Source organism: Gobio gobio (genome assembly GCF_949357685.1).
Source record: "Gobio gobio genome assembly, chromosome: 5".
NCBI lineage: Eukaryota > Metazoa > Chordata > Actinopteri > Cypriniformes > Gobionidae > Gobio > Gobio gobio.
The window spans coordinates 52,757,235-52,782,168 of record NC_137101.1 but is presented as its reverse complement, the minus strand read 5'-3'; the positions used below and the strand labels follow the sequence as shown (position 1 = coordinate 52,782,168).

General features: G+C 40.5%; 1 protein-coding gene across 3 annotated transcripts; it reads left to right on the top strand.

Moving 5' to 3' along the window:
• Window positions 1-1,163: 1,163 nt before the first annotated feature.
• On the top strand, window positions 1,164-24,578 carry LOC307126564 (uncharacterized protein). 3 transcript variants are annotated; one of them, XR_013816506.1, is made up of 4 exons: window positions 1,171-1,225; window positions 4,181-4,281; window positions 4,431-4,588; window positions 22,400-24,571. XR_013816506.1 is itself a non-coding variant. In XM_079817162.1 (3 exons), exons 2-3 carry the CDS (start codon window positions 4,228-4,230, stop codon window positions 23,311-23,313), a joined length of 1,275 nt encoding a protein of 424 aa, XP_079673288.1. In that variant the 5' UTR covers window positions 1,164-1,225; window positions 4,181-4,227; the 3' UTR covers window positions 23,314-24,578. The 3 variants fall into 3 exon arrangements, 2 of the variants coding, with proteins under 2 accessions (XP_079673288.1, XP_079673287.1); XM_079817162.1 differs by having other exon boundaries at window positions 1,164-1,225; window positions 4,181-4,588; window positions 22,400-24,578; XM_079817161.1 differs by having other exon boundaries at window positions 1,175-1,385; window positions 4,181-4,588; window positions 22,400-24,578.
• Window positions 24,579-24,934: the final 356 nt, after the last annotated feature.

The window sequence follows — 24,934 nt, the reverse complement described above, 5'->3', positions numbered from 1 at the left end:
TGGCTGTATCTGAAATCGCCCCCTATACCCTTAAATGAGGCACTACTTGAGGGAACAGTCATTTGTAGTGGTGTCCGAAACCATAGTGGACATTATTGAGTGCACTCATTCAATCCCACATTACACCTCAATAACGAGTGTACAGCCGATGTACACACAACGGCTGTCCGACTTCACGCAGTCGTTTTCATTCACTGCTTCAAGTGAACTATATTAGTGGACTAAAGTAGGGTTTCAGGGCAATTCAATAGATACAATTTATTTTCACTCCCTCATTGAGACTGTTACAGTTATTTTGAACACAAACTATTGGCAAAAGTGAATTCCCCTTTTATGAGGCTTTCTTATTGTATAAAAAACTACGGCGAGCCACTTACAAGCATGAAGGGGTTTGGTTGTGTTTTGATTGTTTTTTTTTTAAGTCTAATAAAAAGCCCATTAACCTCTGCATCCTTGAGTTCTTCATCCCTTGCCTCACCTGACAAGAAGTAACATTACAAATATAATTTGTTTTATACATAAAATCTATACTAAGACTCTACGACATTTGTCAGTGATAGTGATTTGTCACATATATAATTTGAACATATATAATATGTGGAATAGGGATATATGTCAATATATGGTATTTCTGAAAGCTGTGCATTTATGATTTTACTCTATATGAGCATATTAGAATATTTCATATATGAGACATATATTATACATACATAAACATATATAATATATGGGATACATTTATATGTAAAAATATGGAATTGTTCCAATTTCTAATAGGTTTCATATGTTTTTACTTTATATATCGCATACATTGATATTTCATACACATATTTATTATATTTCCGTATGGGTAGTGTCTGAACCGTCTGGATGGGACAATGAACATAAATACTGTGACATTAGTTGTGAGTCTACATGGAATATTAAGTAATAAGAAGTACATCGTTAAGAAAAAAAAATGGTTATATTGCTTTAATTTTAATTATTTTGTAACTCCTAATGTGAACTGTATTATTAACTTACCATTGTGTTATTAAATGTATTTCATCAATACATTGAAAATCGGAATTTTTGTCATCTTATTTTTATTAATATATTTTATGAACATAAATGTTTTAGTTTTAGACTCAGGCCTGGTTGAGCAGGACTTTTATTTTGGTTTTGGTGCATGACGTCATAAGGCTGCGCCGCGCTCGTGCATCTGTTGTGATTCAGCTGAGGAAAGGTTTGTGTTTTAAGTGATTAAAGCGACGCAGAATGAATGATGTATTATTAAATGTAACTCTGCATTGCTTTATCTAACATGTATCAGCGCTGTGTGAGTAAAGTAACAGAATAAACTCATGAGTAACAGAAGGAGCGGCTCTTATGAAAGATCATCTCAGGTACAGTTCAGTTTGTCTTCAAAACGTGATATTGGATGTGTTAATATATTGTGTTAATATATTGGATATGAAGTGTAATAACGTTTGCATCAGAAATAGCATTACTCGAGATATCAGTTGTTGCCCAAAAGCAGTTTTAAAATGGAAACAATATTTCTCTTTACTTTCAATTGAGAAAGTTGGTCAGTAAGTATTAATGTTAAAATAATGCACATGTATTATCCATGTAATGTTTCTGAACCAGTTTAAAGTAGACTCCTCTCCACAATGTTATTTTAGTCAAATCAAATCTGAAATTCTCATATGTTTATTTTGTAATTGTAAATATTCAGAAGACTTCTGGAAGCGGATATCTGTGGTGGTTTTTGATACATTTGACTAAATAATTAAAAGGAGAGTCTATGATCCTCTTCATGGACTGTAATACTGGATCTGATATAATTGATGACACATTAATGTTAATTATTCTTCTTGGGAAGTTTCATATTCATAAAGATAAAGTAATGTCTATCACTCCTGCATTTAAGTTTTTCTGTAAAGATCTTAAAATATTTTATGACTCATTGAACTCAATTTCTAGAAATAAGAAGTGTATTAAAATATCTCTCATACTGAAAAAAGTAATTAGCAAAATGTAATACTTAAGATCGGTTATTCTCCAACTTCTGTTTTTTTTTTGTTTGATGTCAAATGTCATTGTATGTTTTGTTGGAAAATTAAATTAAAAAAAAAAAATAATTATGAGAGAACTGGAGCTATCGACTCTCCGAGTCAATTGAACCGATTGATTCACAACGAATGATTCAGAGACCCCAGTGAGTCAATGTATAGAAAAATAATGTAGGAACTATGTAGAAAATTTTACTTCCGCATCTAAAAACGCCAAATCCGGAAGTGACATAACGAGAGTGAGTGCAGTGAGGAAAACAATGGATCGCAATGACAGTTCAGACGCTCAGGACATTATAAATGTTTATTAATACTCATATGGCAGACCACAGCCATACAATAATGACACACAATTAGGGACAGGCCAGGATTAGACAGATCAACGATTAGAGGAGACACATTGAGTTGTTGTGAGGAGAACCAGTGGAGAACGGCAGGTGTCGGAGAGAGAACAGTGTTAGCTTATAGATATATAGATATATATACAGTATATACGCTAGCTAACGATATGAACACTGTGCTCAGATCACAACACTGTACTGATTATTGATGTCTCAGGCAATAGCAAAGCTGGGAACGTGCTAGAAATAGAACCGACGCCTATTTTTCACGCGACACGCGAGCGTGTTGGACGCGTTTCCAGGCAAAATAGAATAGGAAAATATGTTTGTCATTTTGACATGAATACATATTAATAAATAACATTTAGATGTTTGAAAGTCTCTAGGTTGACATAAATGCAGATATAATTGTAATTAAAAAAATTAATAATGATCGATTTTCAAATATTGCACCTGTCAATACAGAACGAAATATACTGTAGCCTATTTTTCCGTCAATACTGCCGAAGTTGTCTTTGCTGTATCAGTAGGCTGATGATATTATATATTCGCTATATATGTATGTTTAACATGAAGTATAGGCCTTCCACACAGCTGAAAATGTCATTGTAAGTCCCTTCTCTTCACCTGCACAAAACGCCACCATGCAGGTTTCCTACCTTTTTTTTTTTTAAAGGAAACCTGTGGACTCAATGTCCTGACAGGCTGGACACAATAATTTACCATGACAATGATAACTTGAAATAGAAAAACTACAGAAAATACACAGACTCGTCCTGAACACCATCCTATTCTGCACTGCACTTTTAAAAACATTTTAAATCCTGCATTACCTTTTCATATGGTATTTTCATACAAGGCTATAAATTCATTTTGAAAAAACTCTCTCCCAAATAATGCTGCAAACTATACAGAACCCTCTCATTCGACACAACACTATTGGTTGCAATTAACAACAAAGGTATTATATTAAACTGCTATTTATTTCAGATATAATAGGCTAATTACACCCAAATAAAAAACTTAAATGATTGTACACATATAATGCATATGTTGCTCATATAAGGTATTTTTCATAAGCACTTGTGTTCATGACAAATTTATTCAAGCAAACATGTATGACTAGGGGTCAAGGGAAAGTTGATTTCTCAGTTCATCACCTCTTTAAAGTGTTAGAGAGGACTCGTGCTCTGCTTGAACTGAGGCGCTACAGCGATCTGTCACGTCACATGTAGGAGCGACAAAACGGCATTTATTCTTTGAATTTTGTGATCAAATGGACAGAATTGGAAAGATGATGATGGTTTTTAGCAGTTTATTTGCGATTACTGGATGACAGGCGCTACAGATCATGTTTAGTGTAGGGAAAAACCGCAGACCTGCAACCCTGGCTTGAGCTACGGGTGATTCATAGGGTCAAATAGAGACGCTTTTATGTCGCTATTTTTAACTGCCTGCATTATTGTTGCGTTATCTTGCCCTAAATTCAATACGAGACATTTTATTCACACACAGTATGATTTGCAGTCGGACACGTTTTTCCGCATCCCTGATCTGTTTTAAACAGTCAGCAGATGGCCAACAGTGAAAATAACAGCTTTTATCGGCCGCTACCAATCATTGGCCGATACATCGGTAGCTGAGTTGAATAATAATTTGAATTCTGTAATTTAAAAAAAAAAAAAACTATCCCTCTGACTGACTCCATTACTTGTGCGATGACCTACTGAAATGATTTATTGTGGATTTATTTTTCTCTCTGTTAATTATTCTCATCTTAAACAGGACAAACACACGGAAAAACACTATCCACATGACACACTATTATAAAGATGGCTTTCATTAAAGAGGAGAGTGAAGACCTGAAGATTGAAGAAACATTGAGAGTGAAACATGAAGAAACTGAGGAACAAACAGAGAAAGAGGAGAGAGAAGAACTGAAGATTGAGGAAACATTGAGAGTGAAACATGAAGAAACTGAGGAACAAACAGAGAAAGAGGAGAGTGAAGACCTGAAGATTGAAGAAACATTCAGTTTGAAACATGAAGAAACTGAGGAACAAACAGAGAAAGAGGAGACTGAAGAACTGAAGATTGAGGAAACATTGAGAGTGAAACATGAAGAAACTGAGGAACAAACAGAGAAAGAGGAGAGTGAAGAACTGAAGATTGAGGAAACTGAGGAACACACAGGTTGGTTTCATTCTCAAAGCTGAACTCAGTAATTTGATCATTATTAAAATCTCCAGCTCTACAGAAATGAAGGATATTTTTGAAGGATATTTTTGAAGAATTTTAATAATATTTTCCCTTTAATATTTTACTAAAAATCCCCTTAAGGTGACCAGATTTCTGAAATGGAAACCGGGGACATTTCCTATTTGAGTGGTCAAAATCTCATTTGTTATTATCTTTTAATAAAAAAAAAACAGGGACAATATATTTGAGTTGTTGTTGTGGTCTCCCTGTATTATTATTAACATTAATAATTATTATGATTTTAGTTTGATTATTAGGATTTTTGGCCTGGATTTAATACAATTCAACGCACCCGCAAAAAAACAATTAATAGAAGCCTAACCATTGTAAATAACAAGCAGTTAAAAACAATATTATAACACGACTCAACAAAAACACATTACAAAAATAAAACAACATAAATATAAATAAAACTATTCAACAAATATTTTAACATTTTAAAATTGTATTTAATATTTACATTTTCACAAGTTTATACTATATAAATTACTTTTTCTACTTCAAATGTTCTGTTACGTTTGTGCTTGAAAATAAATCTTACTGTCCTTCATTGGGCTAATTAAGGCTCATTTTAAGCAGAAAATATGTGTATTCTGCACATGGTTTTTTTGCAAGTGTTTATAGTTCAGATGTGTGCTAATCACTGTGTTGTGACTGCGGAACTTTTGGGGACAAAACAATCCCTGTTGAGGCTCTGTTATAAAGCAGATACAAACAGCATTACTGTAATTTAACATGAACAGTTAGTATGTTTCTACCTTGAAAACGATAACAATGTTTCTTTTGATATTTGATGATAATGGCGTTCTGCTCTCAGTTGCGTTCTTCATAAAGTAGCGGCGCACGCGTCCAAGTAGAGTCAGCGTAGCTCACAGCGCCATCTGCTGGAGAAATAACCACTACACGATTGCTCCTATAACCAGCAGCTGCTCATTGTTGTGGAAATAATTCTATTCGAAAAATGAGGAGGAAGGAATACAAATCCAAACCTTTGAAAAGTCAAAGTATCAAACATGATTTTATTTCTTGCAAGAAATAGGCAGTTCACATACAGAGAATGTCTGTCATGAGAAGGGCAAAGTTAGCTCTCCTCGACATCATTATATACCCCTCATACATCCTGGGTCGGTTACACCCAATCTCTGTTTGCCTTTAAAAGGAAACATCTTTATTCAAAACCCCTGTTCAGCATAAATTCTAACTAGACAACACAATATTCATGTCTGCAGAAGTTCCTGTTCTTAAGCTACATCATTTTCACGTATCCTGTCTACTCCTAGTCTGTTTGCAGCCGCGCACATATTTGTCACACCTAAAGTACGACATGTCATCTTGACCTTTTGCACTACCCAGCTTCCTTGCAACACTCAATCACTCAGAACAATATGTTCCTGCCAGCTAGTTCCCATTTATCACCCAGAACAATGAGCTCCTGCACTTAACATATGCATTTCTAAAAGCTTGGTTACATTTCTTTAATAATGATTAGTACAAATACATGTTCAATGTTAATAGTTCAATGTTAACAAGTGATACATATCTAGGAATAAAAGGTTAAAGTGCACACCTAAGTAAAAACACCTCTAAGTAAAATGAACACTTCTAAGAGTTAAAACCACATCTAGATGAAATAAAAACACATCTAATAGTAAAACACATCTAAATGTAAAATTTCCTTCACAATCCACCCCATGTTCATTTTAAAGAACATACACACAAAATTTGACATTTCCTTCTCCATAATCATAGTAATTTACACCAAGTAAATTTTCCCATGACTACTTCATTTCTTAGTCAAACGCATGTTCGCTCTCATCCTCGTGTTCCTCAGTCTCAGGCACTGTGGCATCCGCCTCTGGTGCCCTATTTGGTGCTCGTAGGCTGTGTATGGAAGTCTTCTTCCGTTGCAGCTACCGCGTGAGCTGATGCTCCAGGTTATTCTTCCGTTGCAGCTACCGCATGAGCTGATACATCCGTTGCAGCTACCGCATGAGCTGGCACTTTCCGACAGTGCGTCCCATGAATCCACGGAGCCCTCTCCGCAACTTTCACCGCAGTGTGAGTTGTCAGCAACACTTGAAATGGCCCCTGCCACCTCTTTGCTCTCCAGTGTTTTCGCCTCAGATCCTTTATCAGCACGAAATCACCTGGCCTGATGCTGTGCAGGGCCGTCTCAGCTGGCTCTGGAGCTGCTGCCTGTACCTGTTTTGAGATATCACAGAACACCTTATCCAGTTCAACACAATATTGCAACATGTCATGTTCACAAAGAGTGGTGTCAGGCAGTGGTCTAGGTTTGTGTGGTTCCCAGCCCATGTGAGGTGGACGAGCAAACAAAATCTCGAATGGTGAGAGCTGTGCTCGCCCCCTCTTCCTCATTCTCATATAAGTCAAAGCAATGGGCAGAGCCTTAGGCCATGAAAGCCCTGTCTCATCGCAAATTTTTACCAGTTTGTTTTTCAGAACCTGGTTCTGTCTCTCTACCGCTCCGGCTGATTCCGGATGATAGGAACAAAAGTGTTTCCAGGGAGTACCCAGAAACGCTTCCACGGCTGAAATTGCATTATTTACAAAATGTGAGCCGTTGTCACTCGACAATCTTTCAGGGATTCCCCATCGTGGGACAATCTCCTGTAGGAGTAATTTCGCCACCCCTTGTGCATCTGCCTTTGATGTTGGCAAAACTTCCACCCATCCTGAGAAAAGATCTACAGCAACGATGCAGTATTTCTTTTTATCTGATTGTGTCAATTCGATATAATCAAGCATTACATGTGAGAATGGTCTTGGTGGCCTGGGATGCCCCGCCTGTCTCATTGCCTGACCCCTTGCCACATTGTTAGTTCCGCAAATCAGACATCTGCTGCAAAAATCTGCTGCCACTGTGGAAAAACCTTTGGTAAACCAGTTATTTTTCATAATGGAAAACATTCCCGTTTTGGAAGCATGGTCCAATCCATGTGTCAGTTTCGCATATGCCTGAAAGAAATGAGAAGGTAAACATGGTTTTTCATTGGGGCCCCACCATTGATTATTTTTATACACACAGCCTGCATCTCTCCATTTTCTCTTATCATCAACAGATGCATGCTGTTGCATCGCTTCTATGTCCCCTATTTCCTCATCTAGCCGTGCTGCTGCGGTTATCTGAACAGGAAGCAGAGCCGCAGCCTTTGCAGCTACATCTGCTTGTTTGTTTCCTTTGGAAACGTCATCATTTCCTGATGTGTGGGCCAGACATTTACACACTGCCACTTCTTTTGGCAACATCAAAGCATCCAACAATTGACCCACCAGCAGGTGATTCAAGATCGGCTTTCCATCTGCTTTCAAAAACTTTCGATGTCTCCACAACGAGCCAAAATCATGTACAACGCCAAAAGCATACCTTGAGTCAGTGTAAATTGTAACACGTTGGCCACTTGCCAATTTGCATGCTGCAGTCAGAGCAACCAATTTAGCAGCTTGTGCCGAAAAATGTGATGGCAGTGGTTGTTGTTCCAGAACCTCAGTTAATGAAACAACTGCATAACCAGCTCTATTTTTGCCAAGAGCATCTTTACTGGAGGATCCATCCACGTAAAGAATCATGTCACTGTTGGCTGAAGCCTCGTCTTTCAAGTCTGGTCTCGGACTACATATCTGTTCCAAGGCTGAAACACAACAGTGTGGCTCCCCATCTTGTTCCGTGGGGAGCAAGTTTGCAGGATTTAAAACATTACATCGCTTTATAGTAATGTTAGGCATTTCTAACAACACAAAATTATATCTCAGCCAGCGAGCTGCAGATAAATGAGAAGTCTTTTGTTCTAGCAAAATCAGAGACACAGCATGTGGTACTAACAGTGTTAGCTCACTGAAACCTACGAAATCTCTAGAGGCTACCACAGCTCTCTCAGCTGCAGCAACAGCTCTTAGACAAGCAGGAAGCCCCCTCGCGACTGCGTCTAATTTTGTTGAAAAGTATCCGACGGGTCTTTGTTTTTCCCCGTGATTCTGTAACAAGACAGATGACATGTAGCCATTTTTCTCAGCTACTGTCTGTGTAAAAGGCTTTTCAGGATTTGGAATACCAAGAGTAGGAGAACTCAGCAAAGCCTGTTTCATTTCACAAAAGGCACTTTCTGCCTCTGCGGTCCATGTCACTTTGTCAGAGGCTGCCATTTCCTGACCATAAATGAATGCCGACAGAGGCCCTTCCTTTTCGCTGTAGCTAGGAATGAACGTTCTGCAATATGAGGTCATTCCTAAAAATGACATAATTTGCTTTTTAGTGATCGGTTTAGGAATCTTTTGTATTGCCGTGATTCTTTTGTCAGACAATGACTTCCCATTTGCTGTCAACACGTGATCTAAAAAGGTAACTTTGGTTTGACTTATAGCTACTTTACTCGGGTTAACCTTGTGGCCCCGTTCTGCCAAGTAAGTTAACAATATGATGGTAGCCTGCTTACAGACATGTTCGTTTGGACAGCAAAGTAACAAGTCATCAACGTACTGCAAAAGAGCCACGCCAGGTGGAAGTATCAAATCTTCCAAACTGCGTTTTAAAGCTTCGTTGAATATTGTTGGAGATTCGCAATATCCCTGACACAAACGTGTAAAGGTGAAAGCTTTACCATTGAAATTAAATGCAAACCAAAATTGTGAGTCAGGATGCACTGGTACGCTGAAAAACGCATTTGAAATATCAACAAGCGTATAAAATTTAGTGTCAGCTGGAATCTGAGCGAGGATCGTATAAGCGTTCGGAACGTTTGGTGCGCGCGCTTCTACAGCGTCATTAACTGCTTTAAGATCCTGTACAAATCTATATTCCACAGCTTGATTTGCGTCCCTTATTTTCTTTACCGGAAAAATTGGAGTACGGACAGGTGAGTCTGGACATTCAACGATGACCCCTTTTTCCAACAAAGAGTTAGACACGGGCGTAATGCCATCAATCGCTTCCTTTTTCAAAGGATACTGCATTTTCTTTGGTCTGTATTCAGATTTAGGTTTAATTCGAACAGGCTCACACCCTGCAATCAGACCCACATCATATTTATCTTTAGCCCACAGACAACTCGGAACTCCCTCCAACCCCTCGGGGATGACAGGGAGATACGATAAAGTCAGATTGTCAAATTTCATTTCCTCTTCCAACACTGTGACTGCTCTCAAACCCCTCAATGTTTTATGACATGGTTGTTTGAACCATCCGGTACTTTCACTCTGGCAGATCATTCTTTTTTGATCTATTATGACCCAGTCGGTCAGTTCATGGCACTTGACCATGAAGGGACCCGCGTCACGCCATTCAGCCTTCACTGGTTTGGCCAGTGAGATATGAGGCTGTGCATTTTCCACGTCATAAAACATTGCCTGTTTGTCAGTCAGTTTCACACTTAAAACACACCAGTGGTTTGTCCAATACAGATAGTCTGTCTTTACATCTTCCACATCCACATCAAACCAACGCTGCGCAAATTCATCATCAGGTTCAATGCTGACATGTGAAGTACAGTGCAGATCTGAGTCATTCATGAAGTCAGATGATGACAACACCCTGTCATGAGCCTTTGTGGTCAGACACGTGTTTGAAACTTGCCATTCATATACAAACAGAGAGGTTTCCTCTGCGTCTAAATGCAACATCCTCATGTCAGCATGAAGCCCCTTAGTAGTACAGTGAACAGAAATACCCAGCTTACACAATAAATCTCTTCCCATCAAATTAACTGGACATGACTGAGAAATCAGAAAACAATGCTTGAATTTTTTCTCATTAATTGAACACTCAAACGGCGTTGAGAATGGTTCAACGACCACATGACCGGTCGCACTTCTGGAGAAAGTTTTCTTTCCAGAAAGTGGAATCGGTGCTGTCAATTCTGTTTCTTTAATTATCGAGTTGCATGCACCAGTGTCTAACAGAAACAATAATGTTTTGTCCAAAACATTTACTTCTATCAAAGGTAAAGAATTTTTAGCTCTATAGAAAACATTAGCAAGCACTTCTTCATTGCAGAGAGCAGAGTCAGAAACGGAAAGAGAATGATACTTATCTGATGGAGAGACCGGAGACCCGTCGCTCGCACCCCCCTCCTCTCAATCTGCCTGCTCCGCACTGCTTGCTGCTTGCGGGCAAGTGTCACGCCAATGTCCCTTTTCTCCGCAGGTAAAACAGGTGTCTCGATCTGGACGCTGCCCATTCTGCGAAAAATGTTTATCTTTTCCGCGACCCCGTCCCTTTCCTTTTCCGCCACCACCTTTTTTGTTGTAGCGGTTTGGTCTGGAGTTGTTGTGTTGCAGCGCCATCAGAGCTAGAGAAAAATCTTTGTCTTGCTTGATGATTTTGGCTGTTCTTTGCTTCTTGATGATTTCCTCATGATGTTTCGCATGTCGTCGGATCTCAGCTGTGGAGGCCAATTGCCATCCAACACAGCTTCTTTCAATTTCTTTTGAAATTTCTCTGTCAAGTCCATCCATGAACAAAGTTCTCAAATAGTCATCATACGGATCGGACCCCAGGGCTTCCGCCCCTTGGTCTGTTGGCGGGGGGTTTTTTCCATACCACCATGGCGATCAAAACACTCTTTTAGTCGAAGGAAATATGCTTCAGTGGTTTCATCTTTTCCTTGAGTGCATTGACGAACTTGGTTAATGTCCATCGTGCGTGCAAAGTCAACTTTCTCATGTTCTTGCTGAGCAGGTCTTCCAAGTCTTTGTTGCACTTCTGTTGTTTGTCTTCTCTGTACAGTGCACCCGAGCGCGTTGTCGCTTTGTCACTTCTCTCTTCCTCTTTTGGAGTGTATTGGGCCGCGGTGCAGTCGGTGCGCTTGCCTCTCCCACAGCTGGAGCAGCCTCACTTGGAGCAGGATAGAGAGCAGGTGGGCGCCAAGCCGGATACGTCCCGTCCTCCACCATCATTCTCGGGTAGTGACCGAAAAAGGGAGAAGAAAAGTCAGCAATCTCACTACAGTCATTTTTAAGATTCATTAGTGCTTTATTTGAAGCCTCCTCTCTTTCCTTATCAGAGTATAATGGTGCGATGGCCCGACAGACTTTTTTTTGTTGTCTGCGTGCTGCCTCATCCAACCATTTTACTATGATTTCACCACATTTATCGTAATGTTCTTTGTCCTTCTTTTTTACAACATGAGTCGCCCAATTTATTTTAGTCTGAGTCAAATGTGACACACTTAAACCCCCGTTAAACCCATATTGACTTATCAAAAACGGCACAAAAGCATGATACCAAGTTCCCATTATTTTGTCCATAGCTTTATAGGAGCTCTTAGAGAAATTAACCTGTTCCTCCTCCACGCTTTTCGAATTCTCATTACCCATTGTTTCTATTAACAGTGTTTATATTTGCGTAATTGAATCCTTTCTCTCACGTGGTCACCACGTGCTATATTATACTGTGTTAATTCTTTCCCCCAGCGTGGCCACCACGCCTGCCTAAATTCGTCAATTTAGGACTTTCAAAACTGCCCACATCCGTCGATGCTAGGTCTTTTTCCCAAACAAGTGCCTTAATCAATGTTTGAAAGTTACTGTCAGGCTTATTTCAAACTGCACCTTGTTTGGACGCTCGAGAAATTTCTAGCTTATTCTCGCAACTCCTGGCCCTTTTGGGAAAACAATTAACACTTGGCATTTGAGAAACTCTTATTCTCAAACCCTGTTTGGAAACTTACTTTCAGGCTTATTCCAAATCTCTGACCCTTTTAGCAGAAATATTCAATACGCAAATATTTACTTAATTTCTTATTTACCACGTAAATAATTTTCTCTCACCGTCTTTTGATGACCTCGTGAGTTCAATTCTGGGAGTGCGTTCACCTCCGCTCGTCGTGATGAGTAGGACAATTCTCTCTCCTTTAAATTGAGGATACTGAGCCGCAGAGTTTTGGTCTCTCGGGATGGCCAATCAATTGCCCTCTCAATCACGCCGATCGGTTGGTTCACTGCATCCCATCGTCCTCGTCGCCATTTGTTGTGGAAATAATTCTATTCGAAAAATGAGGAGGAAGGAATACAAATCCAAACCTTTGAAAAGTCAAAGTATCAAACATGATTTTATTTCTTGCAAGAAATAGGCAGTTCACATACAGAGAATGTCTGTCATGAGAAGGGCAAAGTTAGCTCTCCTCGACATCATTATATACCCCTCATACATCCTGGGTCGGTTACACCCAATCTCTGTTTGCCTTTAAAAGGAAACATCTTTATTCAAAACCCCTGTTCAGCATAAATTCTAACTAGACAACACAATATTCATGTCTGCAGAAGTTCCTGTTCTTAAGCTACATCATTTTCACGTATCCTGTCTACTCCTAGTCTGTTTGCAGCCGCGCACATATTTGTCACACCTAAAGTACGACATGTCATCTTGACCTTTTGCACTACCCAGCTTCCTTGCAACACTCAATCACTCAGAACAATATGTTCCTGCCAGCTAGTTCCCATTTATCACCCAGAACAATGAGCTCCTGCACTTAACATATGCATTTCTAAAAGCTTGGTTACATTTCTTTAATAATGATTAGTACAAATACATGTTCAATGTTAATAGTTCAATGTTAACAAGTGATACATATCTAGGAATAAAAGGTTAAAGTGCACACCTAAGTAAAAACACCTCTAAGTAAAATGAACACTTCTAAGAGTTAAAACCACATCTAGATGAAATAAAAACACATCTAATAGTAAAACACATCTAAATGTAAAATTTCCTTCACATCATGTTGGTTGGGCGATTTTTTTTTACAATATATCTACGGGTTGTTTTGAACAAGCTGTAAAACGGGGACAGCTCCAGTTGGAGACAGAACACTAAAAACCGGGACTGTCCCTGGAAAACGTGGAAGTCTGTCACCCTACTAAATACTTAGTAAATATACTAAATATTTACCTCTAAATTATGCACCATTTACCATCTGCAATATCAAGGTGTAAGCACTAGATGGCTGTATAGCCTTAAATATAAATAGTTGCTGCTGAGTGAGAACACAAGATAAAGTTCATTACTTGTATTGGGTTTCTCCTTTAGATATATGTAACCCACTGACCCACTACGAGCGAGATTCAAACTGGAGTATCCGGCATGGGAGGCGGGCTCTCACAAGGACGCTAAAGACTAGCCGCTAGCACACCTCTTGAGGCAAGGGGGAGTGAGTTTTACACACACAACTCTTACTGGCCTACATCTGTTACATATATAGATCAGTGGCGAGCGGTTTTAACCCGGGTATGCTGAGTGACGTGTTATGTCAAAAATGCACCTGTATGTTGGATGAGTTTGAAATAAGCGCGTTCGCCATCACTCTAGTCGGTGTGTTTGCTGATCAGTTGCTTACATTTACATTTAGTCATTTAGCAGACGCTTTTATCCAAAGCGACTTGAGAGCAAAAGAAGCAACTAGAACAGTCAAGGGCAACAATATGCAAGTGCTGTAACAAGTCTCAGTTAATCTAGCACAGAACACAGGACATTTTTTTTTTTTTTATAAATAAATTAGACAGACAGAAAATGAATAGAATGAAAAGTGCTATTCTTGATTGGTCAGGTGCTGCTGGAAGAGATGTGTCTTTAGGTGTTTTTTGAAAATGGCTACAGACTCGGTCGGACGAATTGAGATAGGCAGGTCATTCCACCAGGTGGGGGTGGTCCAGGAAAAGGTCCGTGACAGCGATTTCATGCCTCTCTGGTATGGCACCACAAGGCGTCGTTCACTGGCAGAACGTAAGTTCCTGGAGGGTGTGTAAGTTTGAACGAGCGAGTTTAGGTATATTGGTGCAGAGCCAGTGGATGTTTTGAAGGCGAGCACCAGTGTCTTGAATTTGATGCGAGCGGCTATTGGCAGCCAGTGCAGACTGATGAAGAGAGGCGTGACGTGTGCTCTCTTCGGCTCATTAAAGACAAACCTCGCCGCTGCATTCTGGATCAGTTGCAAGGGTTTGATAGTGCCCGCTAGAAGAGCATTACAGTAGTCCAGTCTGGAGAGAGCAAGAGCTTGGACCAAGAGTTGTGTGGCATGATCTGATGAAAGGGTCTAATCTTCCTAATGTTGTATAACGCAAATCTGCAGGACCGGGTTGTTGCAGTAATGTGGTCAGTGAATTTTAGCTGATCATCAATCACAACCCCAAGGTTCCTGGCTGTCCTGGACGGAGTTGATGATCCTAGCTGAATGGAGAGATTGTGGTGAAGTGCTGGGTTGGCAGAGACCACAAGCAGTTCTGTCTTTGCAAGGTTGAGTTGAAGGTGATGTTCCTTCATTCAGGCTGAAATGTCTGTTAGACAGGCAGCGATACGAACACCAACTGTGGGATCATCTGGTTGAAATGAGAAGTAGAGTTGAGTGTCGTCAGCATAGCAGTGATTGGAAAAGCCATGTTTCTGAATGACAGACCCCAGTGATGACATGTAGATGGAGAAGAGAAGTGGTCCAAGCACTGAGCCCTGGGGAACTCCAGTAGCTAGAATGCTTACTCTCACAGTTAAAAGTTTCCTAATCTATTTGTCCATTTATTGAAAGTGGCCTACATTTACCTGTTAATTCCTTCCCAAGCACCCGTAAAAGCTGTTGAGTTGTTTGAGTTGAGTCTGGCATGAAGTGCGGAAGAGCCGTTTGCAAAATATGCTGTATTTTTGTAATTCCGCAAGGTGGCACTAATGTCACATAAACTAACTGCTTTACCTTTAAATGGTACAGCACATCGGCTGAGGACACGTATCTAAATCAGAGACGAAAAATAAGAAACACCATGACATGTGTCAATTTAAATGTGTCATGCTGCTTTCACACCAAACGCGTTTTGCCAAACATTTTTTAAATTTAAAGTTTTAAATTCAAAAGTTCAAAAATGTGAACTTTGGTGTCAATTCGCGCCGCGTTAACCAATCAGGAGCCTGCTTGCTGCTGTCACGTGGTCTGATCTATCTTTTTGATGATATTCTAATTATATGACCAGCACCTGTATGTATGTATGTATGTATGTATGTATATATATATATATATATATATATATATATATATATATATATATATATATATATATATATATATATACACATATATATATTATATATACACATATATATATATATATATATATATTTTATTAGCTGCAAATTACTATATAAAATTAAATTGCTATAAATTCCCTTGTTAGAGGTGTACCATAAAGCTTACATTATAAATGTTAGTAATACGCATGTAACTCAACGGCAATTTTCTTCAAATCTGCAGTTCTGGGTATGCGGACCCACAGCAGCTTTGGTGCCTACGCTCTGTTGTTATGTATCGTCATCACTGTCCTGCGTTCTCATTGGTTCGCTGGCATATGAGGGATTTAATGAGCAGGGTAAGCTGTGAGCGAATCGCTAGGCCAAGTGGAAATATTTGCTGTGACTGCCTTTACAAAACATAATAGACTGAATCCAGTGAAAAAAAAGTCATAACTGAAACTATTTTCATAGCATTTTATTTTGAATGAAAACTGTTAACTGTTAAAGACTGACCTACTGTAAACAGACCTGTTACTATCCGAGGCTGTTAATCGTAGTCTGTGTGTTCTTTAAAGGTCCTGTTCTTCGTGATCCCATTTTTCAAACTTTAGTTAGTGTGTAATGTTGCTGTTAGAGCATTTATAATACCTGTAAAATTATAAAGCTCAAAGTTCAATGTCAAGCGAGATATTTTATTTAACAGAAGTTCCCTTTCAAAGCCTACAGCGAACGGCTGGTTATGACTACATCCTGGTATTTCCTGCTTTAATTACGTCAGTAGAGCAGCATGTCGACTAACCTCCGCCCACAAGAACGCGCGAAAAAGGGGGCGTGGTCTTGTTGCTCCCGTGTGGAGAATAGGAAGTGTTGCGTTCGGTTGCGTTCGTATAGTTTGTTTGTTGCCATGTCGTCGAGACGCTGTTATTTTCATCCCGGAGTCAAGTCACCTTTGTTTGGCTTTCCCAGGGACGCTGTACTTAGAGATCATTGAGCGCATGCGTCCCCGTTATGGTGAGAGGCGTGACCTTTCCGGTAACGTGCGCTCTGCGTGCCCTAAGGTGCTGTCGAATCACAACACGGGAACCGCTGGCACAATCAGAACTCGTTAGGTATTTCTGAAGGAGGGACTTCATAGAACAGGGAAATCTTTCAAGCCGTTTTGAGGACAGTGAAAACAGCAGTATACAGATAAGTAAATTGTGTGAAAAATACTGTGTTTTTTTACACGCAAAACATGAACACATGTTATATTGCACACTGTAAACACAATCAAAGCTTCAAAAAAACACGAAAAACGGGACCTTTAAAGTCATTAATTGCATTTATTTATAGTTATGACTTTTTTTCACTGGATTCAGTCTATTATGTTTTGTAAAGGCAGTAACAGCAAATATTTCCTCTTGGCCTAGCGATTCGCTCACAGCTTACCCTGCTCATTAAATCCCTCATATGCCAGCGAACCAATGAGAACGCAGGACAGTGATGACGATACATAACAACAGAGCGTAGGCACCAAAGCTGCTGTGGGTCCGCATACCCAGAACTGCAGATTTGAAGAAAATTACCATTGAGTTACATGCGTATTACTAACATTTATAATAAGCTTTATGGTACACCTCTAACAAGGGAATTTATAGCAATTTACTTTTATATAGTAATTTGCAGCTAATAATATATATATATATATATATATATTTATATATATATATATATATATATATATATATATATATATATATATATATATATATATATATATATATATATATATATATTATACATACAGGTGCTGGTCATATAATTAGAATATCATAAAGTTGATTTATTATTTAACTAATTCCATTCAAAAAGTGAAGCTTGTATTTTATATTCATTCATTGCACACAGACTGATATATTTCAAATGTTTATTTCTTTTAATTTTGATGATTATAACTGACAACTAAGGAAAATCACAAATTCAGTATCTCAGAAAATTAGAATATTACTTAAGACTAGGGGTGCTCCGATTGATCGGCAACCGATCTCGATCGGTCGATAATCGCTTTGGGATGATTGATCGGCGGTCTCCAAAAAGGCCGATCTCATGAACCGATCGCATGCTGACGACACATAAACCCCGCACCTGCCGTGAGAGCTAGGGCATGATATGCAGCGACACCGTCTCATTCTCTTTCCAGCGCGGGTAAAATAATTATAATGCTGAAGGTGAGGTACAATTCATATTTCTATATTAAATAACTTACGCAGTCATTTGAAAACTTTCTGTGGGACGTAAATTCACAAACAGTGCGCGTGAATCACCGCGTGCGCGCGCTCTCTCTCTCTCTCCCTTTCAAAATGCTCAAATGGCTTCACATCGGCGCATCGCATGTGCACTAAAATCGAGCTGCACAGTTGACACAGGATTTGCCACTTTGCACAATCGAGGCAGTGTCGCATCGTCACTAAAGTTTATCATTTGCATTTATTTTTAAGTTTTGCCAGTGTTCAAACTGCTCAGCAGTCGCGCGCACGGTCTGAAGAGAGAGAGACACACACACACACACACACAGGCCATCTCACAAAAAGCTTGCGAGTACAAATTGCGCTGAAATGGTCAGATACACACAAATGTATGTACTAAATGACCGTCTTGACGAGTAAGCACGTAAACCCCTTCGTGACTCGCGAGTGAACGTTTGTGCAACTGCATGTATCCGTGTTCGCTCTTAAAGTGACAGCTGTCGAATAAACTGCTGCTGTCTCTGAGTTTCTCTTTGTCTTGTGGTGTTTGATGAACCTTTATGACACTCACTGCTTGAATGGCTAACTTTTGCAACCTTAAGTGTAAGGATTAATCTAATTAAATTTATTCAGGGAAGACCAATATTAATTTACATTTGATTTCTTATTAAATGTCTTTAGTATTTCTTACCTCAATACTAATGTTAGACCTACCTGAAAAATTGTTTTTAAAAACAAAAATGCACTGCATGATCAAATATTTAGGGGAGATAATTATATACATTTATTATATACATTTATTTGGGAAAGATGGCCCACAGTAGCCTTAAGTTATCTCATTTTCTAAAATAAACACTTGGTGGTTCTTCAAGATCTTGACTCAGTTAATTTAGAGTTAGTTTCATTTCTACAAATGGTGCAAACTCTGCAAGATTATAGATAAAAGATTGCCATTCCCCTGCCATTCTGTGATCGGCAATCGGCAGATCATGATCTTGGTGATCGGTGATCGGCCCCAAAAGTGCTGATCGGAGCAGCTCTACTTAAGACCAATACAAAGAAAGGATTTTTAGAAATCTTGGCCAACTGAAAAGTATGAGCATGTACAGCAGTCAATACTTAGTTGGGGCTCCTTTTGCCTGAATTACTGCAGCAATGCGGCGTGGCATGGAGTCGATCAGTCTGTGGTTCTGCTTAGGTGTTATGAGAGCCCAGGTTGCTCTGATAGTGGCCTTCAGCTCTTCTGCATTGTTGGGTCTGGCATATCGCATCTTCCTCTTCACAGTACCTCATACATTTTCAATGGGGTTAAGGTCAGGCGAGTTTGCTGGCCAATTAAGAACAGGGATACCAGGGTCCTTAAACCAGGTACTGGTTGTTTTGGCACTGTGTGCAGGTGCCAAGTCCTGTTGGAAAATGAAATCTGCATCTCCATAAAGTTGGTCAGCAGCAAGAAGCATGAAGTGCTCTAAAGCTTCCTAGTATACGGCTGCGTTGACCTTGGACCTCAGAAAACACAGTGGACCAACACCAGCAGATGACATGGCAACCCAAACCATCACTGACTTTGGAAACTTTACACTGGACCTCAAGCAACGTGGATTGTATGCCGCCTCTCCTCTCTTTCTCCAGACTCTGGGACCCTGATTTCCAAAGGAAATGCAAAATTTACTTTCATCAGAGAACATAACTTTGGACCACTCAGCAGCAGTCCAGTCCTTTTTGTCTTTAGCCCAGGTGAGACCCTGCTGACGCTGTCTGTTGTTCAAGAGTGGCTTGACCCAAGCAATGCGACAGCGAAACCCAGTGTGGAATAACTCACTGTCTGTGAGTAGTGGTTCTTGAAGCACTGACTCCAGCTGCAGTCCACTCTTTGTGAATCTCCCCTACATTTTTGAATGGGTTTTGTTTCACAATTCTCTTCAGGGTGCGTTAATCCCTATTGCTTGTACACTTTTTTCTACCACATCTTTTCCTTCCTTCCGCCTCTCTATTCATGTGCTTGGACACAGAGCTCTGTGAACAGCCAGCCTCTTTTGCAATGACCTTTTGTGTCTTGCCCTCCTTGTGCAAGGTGTCAATGGTCGTCTTTTGGACAACTGTCAAGTCAGCAGTCTTCCCCATGATTGTGTAGCCTACAGAACTAGACTGAGACAATTTAAAGGCCTTTGCAGGTGTTTTGAGTTCATTAGCTAATTAGAGTGTGGCACCAGGTGTCTTCAATATTGAACCATTTCACAATATTCTAATTCATACACTCATTCAGAGAGACGGGTTCAATTCAAAATAGTTTCTTGTTCCAAAGGACGGTGGTTTCCGACCTGTCGACCTGAAAGATGCATACTTTCACGTCACGATTGAAACACAGAAACTTTCTGTGATGAACAACAGTTTCCTGAATCAATCCTACCAGTTCAAAGTGCTACCAACTGGCTTCCTTGTGCCCCCACGAGACGGCAGGCTGCGCAAGACTCCAGACTGCTTTTGAGATGTGCAGAAGTTGTGCTTTTCCATGAACATGAAAAAGAGCTGTCTGATTCCAACACAGACCACTACGTTCATAGGAAGGACCCTGAATTCCCACCTAATGTCTGCCTCCCTGTCTAAGGAATGTGTGACAAACATTTTGCAACTTTTGACTCGCTTTCACCCGGGTGTGTCTTTGCAGTACGAGGTGGTCCTACAACTAATAGGAATGTTAATGGCCACTATTATTCCCCTTGTGATTCCCCTGGGTTCACTCCACCTCAGACCACTCCATGGAACAACGGTTTGTGGCTAGATCCCACCAGATATTGGCATCGACTGATTGTAGTTTCTCACCGTTGCATACGTGCGTTGAGGCGGTGGAGACAGGTAGTTTCTGAAGGGAGGTGTGCCCTGTTGTTCCCTCTTGTCGGGAGTTGGTCACGACAGACACTTCCCACAAGATGGGGGGCAACAAAGAATCGGAGGGGTATTTGTAGGCACTGGACACTGACCCAGGCCACAGAACATATCAACCGGCTGGAACTGCGTGCAGTGTTCTTGGCTCTAAAGTATTTCATGCTGGTCCTGACAGGCCTCCATGTTCTCTGTGTGGCTCTTTTTGCTTCAGAGATGACCACTCACTGTCGCTTATGGTTTGCAAGGATGGAAGTGTCCAGTCCCTTCTCACGAATGGCCGAAATGCCTATATGCGTTTCCACCTATCCCTCTGTTATGGGAGACATTACACAGGATTTCTGCAACGTGACATTCTGAGCATCTTCAGCTTTTTTCAACGTTTACTGGACGAGCGTACCTTGCTGCGATTTCTGAGTATCATGTTCCAGTTGGTGGATCTCCTCTTGGATCTCACAGTCTTGTCTGAGGTTTTCTGAAGGGTGCATGCTGTCTGAACCTTGCTCAGAATCCTCACTTTCATGCAAATTGTACTTGCGTTTGGTTGCTGGATGTCTTGAAGTGTTATGTGAACTCTACTCTACTGCTCAATTTAACATCAGGTGGGTGGCATTCCTCATGACTGTGTTAGTATGTGTCATGCAGTAGTGATTAGTGGAGTAGACTGCCTCTGGTGGTCAGTAGGAATGAAACCACGCATGTAACTGTGGTTCTGTGAATTCTGGATGACCGCCTTAATCACTCGGATTGCGCGAGAAAGGTGTTTCGAGGCAGATTGTTGAGCTACTGTGGCTTATAACCCCCCAGGGCTCAGCATACGAATCCACGCGTCTTGTCGAAATTTTTAGACCTAGCTGGCTGGCCCTGCGATAATTCAATAGTGTTTACACTGTGGTTCTTTGAGTTCTAGGTGAATGCCAGAGGCAGTTACATGTGTAACTAGCATTCGTCTGGAAGCGGACCGAGACCCATCTTGTTTGGTGCGTACCAAGGTTCGGATGGCAGCGTTCACAAATGTTTCACACATTTTTGAATCTTTGAAATCTTTGATCCAATAATATACCACAGCAGAATTTATATTCACATTGTACAGATGTGATAGAAGCAAGTGAACCTGCATTCTATTAAAAGCCGAGGTGAAATCAATAAAAAGTTCCTTTACGTAAGAGTCCTGAATATGCTTTATAATAAAATCAATTAAAGTAATTGTGGCATACTCTGTACCCCTGTATGGTCTATATATAAACTGCAATGCATTTAAAATAATACTCACTGAAGACAGAACATGATTACTTACAATTCTTCCCATACATTTTGCCAGGATAGAAGTCAGTGCAACTGGTCTAAAATTGTCAGATAGTGTTTCCCTGATGTTTTAGGCATAGTTATTATCGTAGATATTTTCCACATACTGTGTGCTTATTAAGTAATCTCTGACTTTTGTGAATGCAACCAGGAATCCCTCCAAGAACTGAGTTTGGCATCCCTGGCGTATATGATCCAGTATACATGTTATTAGTTTTAATGTTTTGTGTGTCTAAATGTTTGTGTGTCTAAATGTTTGTGTGTCTAAATGTTTGTTGCTTTGTGGCATTAAACTGGGATTAACTTTTATGTATTTTTTTTCCGCCTTAGACCTGATGGCGTTGAAAGAGAGTCAAGATCTGAATAAAATGGAAGAGAAAGATCCGGACAGGAAACATCATAATTTTATAATTGATGAAAAATATTTAAGTTCCTCACAGACTAAAAAAACAACCTCACGTAAAAGGGCTCAAAAGACTATCGGTAATTTCACCTGCCATCTGTGTGGACTAAGTTTCAAAAAGCATGGAAACCTTGAAGTCCACATGAGAGTTCACACTAGAAGGAAGCTTTACCCCTGCCAAGAGTGTGGAGTAACTCTCAGTCGACAAGGAACCCTTAAAATCCATATGAGAATTCACACTGGAGAAAAGCCTTACAACTGCCAACAGTGTAGTTTAACTTTCAATCAAATAGGAAAGCTTAAAGTTCATATGAAAATTCACGCTGGAGAGAAGCCTTACACCTGCCAACAGTGTGGAAAGTGTTTCAGGCTAAAAGGAACCCTTAAAAGGCACATGAGAATTCACACTGGGCCGAGCCCATTCACCTGCCAACAGTGTGGAAAGAGTTTCAGGCACAAAATATACCTTAAAAAACACATGAGGACTCACACTGGAGAGAAGCCTTACACCTGCCAACAGTGTGGAAAGAGTTTCAGTCGAAAAGGAAACCTTAATAAACACATGAGGACTCACACAGAAGAGAGCCATTTCACCTGCCAACAGTGTGGAAAAAGTTTCAGGCAAAAAGGAAACCTTCATAACCATATGATAGCTCACACTGGACAGAGCCCATTGACCTGCCAACAGTGTGGAAAGAGTTTCACTCAGAAAGGAACCCTTAAAGTCCACATGAACATCCACAATAGAACTGAACCTTACACCTGCCCTCACTGTGGAGACAGTTTCAGTCAAGACGGAAACCTTAAAGTCCACATGAGAGTTCATTCTGGGGAGAAGTAGAATAAAGGAAACATTTGTACTTTCCAAAAGTATTTATATGTAAAACTTATATGGATTTGATCAACTGGTCTCTCAACGCAATTGACACCATCTTCTCGACGAGAAGCTTGGGTTCGGGGGAACCTGACTGCCCTGCCGGAAGTTTCGCTGCTGGCTACACGATGGATACGTGGGAGAAGTGGCAGGTTGTGTGTCTAGCGGCTCTTTCCGTGGAGGACATTGAAGATATCTACCTATTCGGAACCATGATAACAGGTTTTCTGCTGATTGGATTAGGCATTGCCCTGGTATATCGAGGAATTCAGGAAGCGGTGACAGTTGTCCAAACCTCCACAAGGCTGCCCGTCATGATTGAAGCAGTGGGCAGAGCTGTCAGCTCTCAGACTGGGACTATTAACCGCAATATGGATAACATCATGGAGATAAAACGCAATATGGATAATATCATGGAGAAGCTCACGGCTTGGCAGATGGATCGTTTCAGAGACCAGAACGAACTAAGAGAGTAGTCGTAAACTGTGGCTACTCGCCCCAAGACCAAACGATTCCAATCTTATCTGCTTTCGGCCTCCCTCAACCAGCACTGGCCTGGGCCAAGGCCGCTGTTGGAACAACAACTCCCCCGGAAGAGAACTGCAGTGAGACGCTCTTGCGTTCCTGCCCCACTCCTCACAGACACGGACTCGGACTCGGACTGGGACCTGATCAAGGTTGTCTCCATGGCAACTTGCGGACTGAGGCACCGAGATTATGTGCCAGACGTGACTCTCCAGGCCTACACATACATGTACATGAACTCTTACAAACAAACACACATTTATGCACTCACCCCCCCCACCCCCCATCTCTCGCCTTCGCCGCTTTGTACCCCCAGTCTGACAAGCGGGTCTGTGACCAGCGCCTAGAATGGCTGCAGGACCGGATGGCCGTCTGCCTGTGCTGGGACACCTCAACCCCCCCACTCCTCTCCCCTGTTGCAATCGTGTGTTTTTCATGTTGTAAAGTGTATGTGCTTACGTTGCTGAGGTGTTTTTTTTTTACTGTTCCCACACTGTACTCCTGATTGGAGCATAGTCTGGGGGTTGTTTTTTTTTTCTCCTCTCCTCACCTTACCTCTCCTCATGTTATGCTGTATTCTTCTTTCCAACTCTAGAGGCGCCGCAGATGGTCGACTCGGTGTGACTTGCTCAACACCAAAACAAATTCCTTGTATGTGTAAAAATGTACTTGGCAATAAAGCTTTTTCTGATTCTGATTTAAAAGCTGTACATACGCCCATTCGTGTTTATGCAAACACAAGTATGTCAGACTGACTTTGCGTACTAAGCTCATGAGATCATGTTAGATGCATAACTTGTAACAGGAAGATCTGTAAGTGATATGAAACATGATGAATAGTTTAGACTTTAGATTAGGAGATTTAGAAAGCAATGTATAATGATTTATTCATGTTTTACACATCATGTATAACAGGTGTTGAACACTTGCGTTTGTGCTGCAATGTAAGTGCTGACTGGCAGTGCTCTAGAGTGCGACCAATTTGGTCGCACATACGCCCAAAATTTGTAAAGGTGCGACTAAAATTTTTCCTAGGTCGCACTGGTGCACCTAACGTCATTGC